Source organism: Mastomys coucha, unplaced genomic scaffold (genome assembly GCF_008632895.1).
Source record: "Mastomys coucha isolate ucsf_1 unplaced genomic scaffold, UCSF_Mcou_1 pScaffold20, whole genome shotgun sequence".
NCBI lineage: Eukaryota > Metazoa > Chordata > Mammalia > Rodentia > Muridae > Mastomys > Mastomys coucha.
This window is the reverse complement of record NW_022196903.1, coordinates 49,598,373-49,610,106: the sequence shown is the minus strand read 5'-3', so window position 1 is coordinate 49,610,106 and position 11,734 is coordinate 49,598,373. Positions and strand designations below refer to the sequence as shown.

Genomic DNA, 11,734 nt, shown 5'->3' with positions numbered 1-11,734 from the left:
GGATGGAGAAGGTTGAGGGCCCAGCTTTTAAGATGATTGATCTACAAAGGACTTGGAAAAAAATTAAAACCATGTCAACAATCCTGACTCCTAAAGCCAAAGGGTGCCCTACAACTGGCCACACAGCAAAGACTCAGCCAGCAGCTTGGCTCTGATCGCTGAGGAAGACCGCATCACACAGCAGCCTCAGTCACCAGAGCTGATGTGGACATCGTAGCTCCAAACGCACCCTTCTGCGCCTCTGGAGTGACACTGGTGGATCTTGGTTATACACACAGCCATGTGGTACTACCCTCAGTCCGAGGGTATGTCTTCCGCTGTGCTCGGATGAACGAAAGAACATCTGAGGTGTGCACTCTCTCTGCTTGGGTAACATTACATCTGCTTGTCATGAGTTCTAAGGTTCTTTTTGGAGGCAGGCAAGGATGTGGCTTTGCTGGAGCAGAGGCCTCTAAGGAAGAACTTCCCAGCTCTGCACTGTCACTGTTGCTCCCACCTCAGAGAACAAAGGAGAGAGAACACGTCTGAAAAGGGTTAATCTGTCTAGTGTGCCCAGATCATCACAGATGTCACTACACTGGCTGAGGCTCGAAGTCTTAAGAGCTTTGTGAAGATCCTGGAGCTGGGAGAGCTGGCTGGTAGCCTCTCTCCAGTCCTCATCAGCTGTGATTAGGCAGGAGGCTTGATAAATTGTGCCTCAGTTCTCTTGACTGTAACCTGAGGGTAACTATATCACCTGCCTTAGCAGTAGGATTTGGGTCAATACTCTTCAAGGACTTAGCATGATCACTGGCACAGTGTGGACATTCCATAAATAATACATACTATTGGCACATATAGTTAAGCAAAACCCAAACAAAACCCTTTGAAGAACATTTAATAAAATACTCTAAAAATATGTTTATTGTAACTAATTAATATAAAAATCTGACAGATGTCTTTAAACATTCTCCAAAGAAAGTAAAACCCTCACCCCTGCCCCACTTTTCATGAAATACAGGAATAACAATTTGGACAGAGAAGCAGACACATCTGCACACAAGATTTTCACTCAACAATTGGTCCTAAAAGGCTCCAATACATTTCTAAGTAAAGGTCCATTAAATTAAGAAGCCACAAATTGTTTGACATTTTCGTAGTTTAACTTGGTTCCTATCAGCATTATGATGTTCATTCAAAATACTGAGGGACAAGAGGTGATTGTGACAGATATCCAAAGCATGTGGCTCTACAAAACTACAAACGTTCATGAGGATCCAGACTGTGGAATAAACATCAACATAGAAATGAGTCTGAGAAAATCTACGTGTAGTTTAGCCTTTGGCATCTGGTATAACATGTTTCTTCTTCATAGAGACACTGCACCGTTCAACTTATTAACCAGAATAAATTTCTGCAAACACATTTCTCATCAAACACAGATTGTCCACAGCCAATTTCACATGAGGTAGTTGGGCTGTTTAATGACATTCTAGGGAAATTCTCATGGCACAGGGAATCATCCATTACCCCATGCCATGAAGCTGGCTCATCAGCCATCTATATCATCCTTCTCTTCACTGACCCCACCTACACATCTGAATGGACACACACAGGGCTCTCTGTGAATGAGATCAGCTGTGTAATGAAGCCATCCATCCTAAGGCTGATGGAACCACCCACTCCAGGGTGAGGTGACCACTTTGCCCAAGATATGTGTAAAGGGAAGATACTGACCATGCTTTAAATATACAAATATATATTTGAAACAAGCAGGATGTCCCTACACAGCTCTGAAGCACTTTCCACACTAAAGAAGTGACTCAAGGATTCACAATTTACAAGAATTCTGAAAACTTTGCATTGCAGAGTAGTGGCATTTTTCCTTTCCATTAAAGGCTATATAGACAATGGAGAAGAGAGATCAATGCATGCAACATCTGTACCAGAGGTGTCATCAGTGACTGGGTAATCATGCCCTAGAGTTCCCAAATGCAGCTGTATAGCAAGAAATCATGCAAATGGTCTGCAGGATAGTCTAGACAGGGTTGGACCGGGAGAATTCACAGGGAAGGGCCAGTGTGCAGTGAAGGACCCTCAACTAATGTACTATATCTATAACTGTGTCATGGATAAAGTCTTCAAATGCCACTAGACAGCTAGTGGATATTTATGTCATTATTGTGTAGCTCTGAGTAAGCTACTGCAAGTTACAAAGGGTCATATGGAAGTAGAACACATTTGTCAATACAGCACTTCATGTGCATGTCACAGGATGGGTCTAATGCACACAACCATGCAGACTGCACAGTGTCACAAAGCATCCCAGGTCTGGCTCTGTATGCTCAAACACATTAGATCATCAATCAAAGTGATGGTCCAACACATATTGCAGTTACTCAGAACTTCTACATCCAGACAGCCTTGAATTTAAAAATGAGTGGTAGTGAAGTGACGTATGAGGGTAGGGATTTGAACCGCTGTAAACCTGTGACTAAATCAGAAGCAGTGGTTTGAACTGGTGATTCAGAAACACAACATGACATAGCCCCATGCCTGAAGGACATAGTGGTGTAGTAGGAAGTACATTAAAAAAAAAATCCAGAAAGTCTCCAAAATGCCTTATAACTTGTATTGCTCACAACCCTCTGACTTTTCTGTTGTTTTGTCTGAAATCTCTCCATCCCATACACACACACACATATACATGTGCATATATATGTGTGTGTGTGAGAGAGAGAAAGAGAGAGAGACCTTTACAGCTTGACTAGTTTTCTTTAGAGTTCTTCAGCTGAAGTGCCCTGTATTTATGGACCTCACCATACACTAGCACCTGAAAACACTCCTTAGATAGATACTGACTGCACTAACTGTACATGAAGCAATCAAAACAGAGGATGCACATTCCTGTGGCACTCAGCTCTCCCATGATGACTCTCCCCTACCTTACAGCTACAAACGTGAACATGGCATCTGCCCTAAGCACCGGCATTTTGGCTAGGTATTTAACAGATCCTGCACTAGGTGGGCTGCTGCTGCTGAAGAGGAGGAAACAGAGCTGGGAGAGGAAAGCACTGTGGCAAGCTGATGGGAGGCTGTCACTGCTAGCAGTGCTCAGCAGCGAAGAAAGGCTGCCAAGCTGAAGGAGGCCACTCAGATGTCCCCAATATGCTAAGTGACACTGGGGGATGCTCTCATGTTTAGAATGATCTGGACATAGTAACAAGCCACTGCATTCCTACAGTACCCTCTGGCCTCCCTTCTGGGCTGTGTCAAGAACTGTCAACTCTGCCTCAGTTACAAGATGGTTTCTTCCCTTAAAGATACTCCTCCAAGTCAGCATGTCAGTAGGTTTTAGTTATAATCAGATCTATTTTCAAAAGACATAAGGCTTATCACAATTAAAAAGCTTTTGTTTAGTTCAGCACACATCCTGATGCTAGCCTGTGTGGAGCCGAGCTTCACTGGGTGAGGGTGAAGGGCAGACTGATGAACGGAGGTGGGGCTGTGCTCTGTAAGCTGCCAGTCAGTGCTAGTCAGTCAGTCCTGCTGCTCTACGGCAAGACACATTCCCTAGTCTCAAGATTATGCTAGGAAAATAATTCAAAAACTGTTAGCAATGAAGAGAAGGTGAGCATTCTGACAACAAACAAACCAGTTCTTCACCTGTCAGGGTGAGGGTGGCTTAGGAATACCAGGGCTCTTGGGAGGGCTCCAGGGAGCACCTTCAGGTTCTTTTTCTCATTTCTTAGAAAGTAACTGAAAATCAGACAGAAAAAAATTAGCTTAAACTAAAGCGAGAAACCAAGTACTACTACGAATGAATTTACAAACTCAGACTGTCCTGCAAGGAAGCTCTCCTTCTGTGTGCACTTCAGGCCTTAGTGAGGACCTGGACAAAGATGTTCTCAGAGTGCCAGCCCCTAGACTCTAGAGATCACAGAGGCACCTGCAGCTACATATCACAGCCATGCTTAACGTCAATTTCCTGGTAGCAGAGCCCACCAAGGGCACTTAGCCCAAAGTGCCCACCCTCAGAGACAACTAGGTTGGCTACTTTTCTTTTCCTGTCTTTAGAGGCTATGTCCAGGGCAGGAGGTGTAAGTTACGCCCTAGCCCTGCCACCCCCCTTTCCATTAGCCAGAGAAGAGGAGCCACATGAAACTCTTACGAGAGCAAAGTAGTATACTGTAAGTCCAGCCCACTCCTCCTTTTCCTAAGTTTAATTTCTAGAACTTCTCATGCTGGCAAAATGCTTGCTTGGCTTAAAATTTTACTAAAAGTGTTTTTAAGAGGCAAGGTCTTGCTATGTTGTTCAGGTTAACCTCCAAATGCTGACCTCAAATAATACTTTACCCTCACACTTCTCAGGAGCTGGGACTGCAGGGACTACTGTGGCCTACTCTACTGCTGCATGAATTTGAGTAAATACCCACTTGTTTAAAGACAGACAAAAGACAAAATTAGTACCTTTCCTGCAAAGTTCTCTGCAGAGCCCTAGTGTACACAGCAACAAGAGCAGTGTGCACAGCCACTCCCTTTACCTGTGCGTGGCAAAGGGCTAGCTTTCTTCAGGGGACTGCTTATGCTGCAGCAACTCTTCTCGTTGCTAGGAGGAAGCAGTCTCTACTGGACTGGGGAAGGCATTCCTGCTTCTTCCCTATGCACACTGAGGCAGCCTGGTCCATTTCGGGGAGACGGGGCATCTTGTCTGTCTTTATAGAAGAATGCCACAAGCTGTTGCACCAGCTGCTGGTCTACTCGCTCTCCATTTAATTATCATACTTGAATGACGGCCCCTTCCTCTGGAGGGACGGTGTTTTATTTGGTTTCTACAGAAGACTGGGAATTCTGTAAACTAGAATTCAAATGGGAATTTGGCTCTTCAGCTTTATATTTGAGTGTCACCTAGAAAGGTTACCCACAGGGACATTTCTGTTTCCCCTCTAGATCTGGGTTCTCCAAGTATGTTCTAGGATCTGTTCTTTGAAACAGCATGTCATGTGACTTCAATACAGAGGCGATCTAGACCACATTTGGAAGCTACTTGGGTTTTTTGCTGAAGAGAGTTAATGAAGCAGACAAAATAAATAAATAAATAAATAAAATTAAATCACCAGGAACAAGATACTACACGAATGTGAGCAAACCTCCTATTGTAAGTTTTACTTGTAAAGTAGGATTAAATGCCCTCTTTAAAGTCATTGTTTTGTTATGGTGTCCAATTCAGATAACACACAGGAAATGTATTGTGTTGGCAAAGAGTGGCATGTATCACCCAAATGACTTACCCCTCCTTTCTATTCTGTTTATGGGCTGAGGTCATCTTCTTGAGCCACTGTCCCACATGATAGTAGGCATGGCAGTTCTTGTCAATGTTTTCCCACAACTGCCCAAATGTCTTCACTACATAGCCCTTTCCTTCAGCAGAGCGATAGAGAAAGGACCCACTTAAGAAAGTCTAGGAATAGCAAACTCTGACACAGCAAGTCCTTCAACAAAGGGGCTTACACTCCCTCTGATGCTCAATGAACTTCTAAGCTATTTTAAACACTGGCTTTATATTATAGTCCTGCATACTGCTTGGGTTTGAGTGGCCCATTAAAACTAGTAACTGAAATAGAGGAATACAAGTGTGATCCCAACAAATTCATCTGTCAGTTTTGCTCTTACTGCCCTGCTATTCAAGTCTGGGACAGTGATGATCTGGTTTCCAGTAGGCCTGATGAAATATTTAGCACCTTGATTTTTAAACACATGAAACATATATGCATTAACAACAATTCTAAATAAAAGCACTAGGACTTCCTCATGTCCATCTCCCCAAGGAAAGGTACTGGAGAGTATCAAAGCTGTTGCTGGAAATTAACTAGGGCAACACAACACTTTAGCAGACTTTATTCCCTGAAGTTAGGAGGTGCTGTCCTGTGGCTGTCACACGACTTCGTCAGATTCCAGCCCATGGATCTCATATAACGTGTCCAGTATGGCCAGCTGCTTTTCCATAGCAGGGAGGTAAAGGCTGAGGTCCCTCTGCATCCCAGCACTGAAAGCTTCTTTCTGGTGGTCGCCTTCTTTTATGGTTAGCGCAGCCACAAAGTCCTCATAGGATGGTGCTGCTCTCAGTGCTAACTGCAAAAGAATTACTTGTGAGGATCCGCAACACAATAGTCTCTTGTACATTTATCCTTATAGACAGACAGACAGATGCATGTACACACACACACACACAGAGAGAGAGAGAGAGAAAGAGAGAGAGAGAGAGAGAGAGAGAGAGAGAGGGGGAGGGAGGGAAAGAGAGAGAGAGAGAGAGAGAGAGAGAGAGAGAGAGAGAGAGAGAGAGAGAGAATAGAGAGAGAATGCTGAGGAACACAAGGACATACAAATATAAATGGTCTTCAAATTCTTAAAATTATATTCTAAGCACCAAATCAAATAACTTCAAGACTAGAAAAGGCAGGGGTCTACTTGGGCCACTTTAAAAATGAACAATGTCACCAAGTCAGGGATTACTAAGAAACAAGGCTTTCGAGAAAAGCTCCCTTCTCATCCTTCTGATCCAGACTCTTTCTCCTTGAATCCTTGGTCAGTCAGTATGTACAATCTGTCTGTTAGCATGTGTCTGTCTAGCTTTCCAGCACCTCTATTCATATCTCACTTGCAAACAACATTTCATGTGTCTTCATTTCTTCTATTATTTCTCAACATGGATAATATTTTCTCTAACCCCTTATGTGTTTTATAACAAGGAAGAGAACAAGTAATGGTAATAATGATAACCTGACAGGATCTAGACTTAGGAGAAAAACTTCTTGGCATGTCTATGAGAGAGTTTCTAGATAGGTTGACTGGGATAGGAGGAACATGTGGGTGGCATTATTCCACGGCCTGGAGTCTTGGACTAATGAAAAAGAAAACAAGCCCAGCAGCAAAACTCATCCCTCTTACCTTCTGACTATGGTGCAATGTGACCGGCTGTCTCAAGCTTAGCTGGTAAGATGGAGTGCACCCTCAACATCTATGCCAAAATAAACCCTATTTTTAAAATTGCTGTTGTTGGACATTTTATTGTAGCAATGATAAAAGTAATAAATACAGAAAACTCATACCAGGAATGGCATTGTTACTTGATGAAAATGACCTCTCTTGTTTATTAGATCTTTGGAACTGGTTTCCAGAAGAGTTTGGAACTTTAGGCTAGAAAAGCCTTAGGATGCTGTAAGCAGAGCTAAGTGGATTGTTCTACTGGGTGTTTGGAGGATTAGAATGCCAAGAGAAATGTTGGCAGTGGAGGTCCAGGTAATGCAGTTTCAGAGGCAAAACAACTCTACTGGGAACTGGACTAGAAGCCATTCACATTATATTCTGGAAAATCATCAGCTGCATTCTGCTAGTGCTGAGACTCTCAGTGAAGCTGAATTCAATGGGCTAAATTCATTGGCAAGGGAAATCTCCCATAGAATAGCATCCAGGCTGTGGCAAGCTCTGATCCAGTTCTACAGTCAGAGAACAAAAGGGAGCAGACATGCGCTATTTGTCATGGAGAAAAAAATTTCAGAGTTGTAGAGAAGGCTAGTACTGAGAAAGAAACTACAATATTACAGAGATTAGCACCATTCACAAGAAATCTGAGACAACAGGAAAGGTGCCCGAGGAAATATCATACGCAACAAAAGCTCTATATTGTATGAATACAAATTCATTTGAAAGAAGGCCCTGAATTGAAACTATCACTAAAGAAGTTCCTTGGCAAATAACTACCACCTAGGGAAGTGTTTTCCCAGGGTCAGCCTGTGAGGCACACAGAGGCCCACACAATTGGGTACTGGGAGGCCAGGCTACATTTTATTGCTGACAGCAGAAGTTGGAAACACTGTCCATGTGTTACTGGCTTTACAGCCATGATGGACACAAGAGTGAGGGAGTCATGGAGGCTTGACTGAGATTTCAGACGGCCTCTGAGCCAAACTATGTGAGATTGGATTCCTTGCAAGGAGGCCGTGAGAGACTGCTGCATAAAGGCATAAAGCTGCAAATGCAAAACCAAGTTGCAACAGAGAACTCAGGATATTAGAGATGCCGGGACCAAGAGATAGCTACTGAAAGTTGGAGGTATGGCTTAGAGGTGGCTCAAGAGAGAGGCTCCATGTGCTTTAGGCAGCAGAGCTGCAGGAACAGGGCTGCCCAAGCACGTTTTGGAATGCAATGATTCCATCATGAACTCTAGATGCTCCATGTGGAGCTGCACACTGGTATTCTCCTACTGGGGTTTGGTCTTACTTTGGTCTAATATTTCCTTGATATGTCCCAACTCTTCTCTTCTGAATTGTAATTTTTACTCTGTGCCCTACTTTTTAGGTTGAAAGTATGTAACTTGATTCTTTATTTTACAGAGTCCCAAAGTTAAAGAGATCTTCTAAGTCTCTTTAGAAACTCTCAACTTATACTTTTAAACAGTTTTGGAACTGTTAAAGACAACAAAATGAGGACTTTTGAAGTTGGACCAAATGCATTTTGCATACTGAGATGGCCAGGAACCTGCCATGAAAAGGGTACACTTACTACGGCGATACTGTTAACCTGTCAGGATCTAGAATCACTAAGGGCACATTTGTGAGTGCGTTTCAAACTTTGGTGAGAGACCCACAGTCAACATGATTTGCACTATTATATGGATAGGGGACTCAGTCTGAATGAGAGGAGAAAGCAGCAGACTCCATCACTCTGATTCTGGCTGTGGATGCAATCTGGGCAGCTGCTCAAGCTCCTGCTGCCTGGTCCTCTGTCATGATGGATCCTGGGAGCCCAGAGAAGCTTTCCTTCCTTCCACTGCTTTTGTCAGGCATTTTGTTGCAGTGACAAGTAATAACACACAGATAATGTTTCTTGTTTGCTTCTAAACTACCATTCTAATCATAATTTATAAGAACCATGCACAGTTTCTATCTCTATTCTTGTATGACCACTTTAAGTCTCAGGAACACAGGGGCCAGGACTGAAAGCTAAGCTCACTCTGTGCTTCTCAACCATCTCTTCTGGGTAGAAGACTTCCTATGATCCTTCCTCATCTCCCACTGCAGTCTGGCCAGTCTAGTTTACAAGTTGTCAAAACTTTTCTTCCGAATATCACTAGGCTGGCTCCCCTGAGACAGCAGAGAACCTACTTGTTCCCCTATATTTTGAAAGCCTTTGAGAATCCGTCCTCAAGCATAGAAGGTAGATTAACAGTTTTTTTTATTTTAAAGATAAACATATAAGTGTTTTACCCAAAGCCTGGCACATAATAAACATTCAGAAGATAGTGTAAGTATAAAGGAAAGAGAGAAAAAATGAAAATAAGGCAGTTATTCAGCACTCTAGGAAAAGAGGGGCAAGGGTGAGCTCAACTCTCCAATCTGGCTGAAGAGGAAAGCAAGAAGGTCAAGTGACAACTAGGTATCAATAAACTGGTGGTAGAGCCTTGGCTGGCATTTGTTCAGATGGGATGTGTTTGAGAATAAAAGTTCACTACTTGGCTGGCAAATGAGTCAAATTCCAGGGATGGAAAGATGTTTTCTCTAAGCCACTGAGATCGGCTAGTTGGCACATCAGAAAATAAGCTTTCCAAAGTATGAATGACTTGGGAGTAACTGAGGCCGCAAGGCCAGTGAGACTACACACTTAACTCACTTATAGACAAGAGCTGAGGCAAAATGCTTGAAATCATCAGTTTCTTAAATATCATAAACATTAAACATTGGACACTATCCAAGGCTATCAATGACTAAAGATGGGTTATCTCCCTCTGTGTCTCAGGTCTCTGTCCATAACAGGGAAAGTAAGAGTACTCTCAGGGTTAGGAGAGCAATAACTTTATGTCTCTCAGAACGTAGAGTGTGTGATAAATATTCCAACTGTAACCTGTAAATGCAACGTGTGGTGGTTGACAGGCAATTCTTTCAGCAATCTATTCTAGGGAAATAAGAATTTCAGTAAAGTAATGTATATGAACAGATGCTGTGCCATTGCTGAGAACAAACTCACAGGTGGCTTTGTGCTTCTTACAGAGGATGAAGCAAACTGTGGGACTAATAATAGTATTTTTTTCTCAGACTCTCATGATAATGAAATTGCCATAACAGGGACTGAAGCAATAGTGCTCGTCTGGCAATTGAGACTGAGGCTTGATCTTCAGCACCACAAACAGCAGCAAAAAGTCATCACAGAATCTATCAACAAAGACTACAGAGTTATACTATAAACTAAATGTAAAAAATATGAATTTACATGATAATTGCATACATACCATAAATGAGTATATAAAGAAAAACATGTATAAATAGAACTATATATTTAAAGTAATATATAAACTAGGTCATCAGTATTTGAAAGATTTAATAAAATGTATTTTTAAAAGCTAAGAAGGTAAAGCAAAATGCTGGGATGGAAGAAATGCCAAGCACCAAGCAAACATTTATGTAAATGTCTAACATCTTCACTGGCATAACAACTGTTTAGGAGATACTAGCCCTGCCTGGTGACACATACCCACCAGTTAATATTTGAAGATAAAATCCAACTAAAAACAAAACAAAACAAACAAAAACCAAAAACCAAAAACCCTGAACTAAGAGCTGAGAATCAACTTAATGAGTAGCGGGGAGCTGTTAGCTGGAACTCATCCCTGGGCTTAATCTCTCCTTGGTGGTGTTTGAGACCACAGCTTACTCAGCTCTCTCTCTCTCTTTTTTTTCTCTCTGCAGACAATCACTTCAGAGGCACAACTCCAGTGTCACTGGAACACTCTTATTCACAAGTCTTTGATAGCTAGTCTTTGTGACACTTTCTATAGCTGACACTTTCACATTTCGAAGCCTATCAACATAAGTGAGCTGATTTTTTCAGTTTTGTCTCCAAAACTAAAATATGTAAACCAGTCACTCCCAACCTTCCGAATACCGCAACCCTTTAACACAGTCCCCCACATGCTATGGTGATCCCCAACCACAAAATTATTTTTGTTGCTACTTCCTAACTGTAATCTTACTACTGTTATAAATTGCAATGTAAATATCTCATACGCAGGATATCTGATGTGCAACTCCTGTGAAAGGATGGTTCAATGCTTCCCAATGGGTCTTGACTCACAGGCTGAGAACCACTGATGTTAAAATACAGTACCTTGCTGATTATGCAAACTTTAGGGGACAGGATTGACTTACCGCAAAAACCCCTCGAACTACCCAGCCGTGGTGTTGCCGTAATGTTTTGCCGTATGCATTATCTTGAAAAGAAAGAGATTTTGTGGATGGTAAGATGCCAATGTAATTTGTATAATACACTGTTTAATATATGCTTACTACTGGCTTCCTTTCTTCCAAGAAAACCAGAAATTTTCACCTATATTAAGGTCACTGTATCTGAACTTCAGTTTATTATCACAGTGGGAAAAATGTCATATATAACACAATAAGGAGAGAGAAAAAGATAGCGAAAATTAACACTAAGTACAACTGGAACTATGCAATTAATTTAAAACATTGTTCTTTAAAATGTAGGCACACTTCAGGGCCAGGCTTTGATAACTTCTCCAATTATGCATCTTCCAGTGAGTAGAATAATCTCTAAATTCTTGACAATTCTAGTGTTCACTCCTGAGATAACAAGCATGTCTTAATTCTCTTAGCAACCCTCAATATGTAGAATAGAAGCCCGAATCCTTTAAAAATGTTATAGAAAAGCAATTTGTAGCATATACACCGACAGTTCCAGCCAC

At 42.0% G+C, this 11,734-nt stretch overlaps 1 protein-coding gene across 1 annotated transcript in view; it reads right to left on the bottom strand.

Moving 5' to 3' along the window:
• Nucleotides 1-885: 885 nt before the first annotated feature.
• The window catches only part of Plekha8 (pleckstrin homology domain containing A8), a 59,019-nt gene continuing 48,170 nt past the window's right edge, over nucleotides 886-11,734 (bottom strand). The window contains exons 13-14 of the mRNA XM_031381970.1: nucleotides 11,181-11,242; nucleotides 886-6,111 (exon numbers count right to left, since the gene is read on the bottom strand). Coding sequence (XP_031237830.1) covers nucleotides 5,914-6,111; nucleotides 11,181-11,242 — 260 coding nt within the window. The 3' untranslated portion in view covers nucleotides 886-5,913. The remainder of the gene's footprint in view (nucleotides 6,112-11,180; nucleotides 11,243-11,734) is intronic.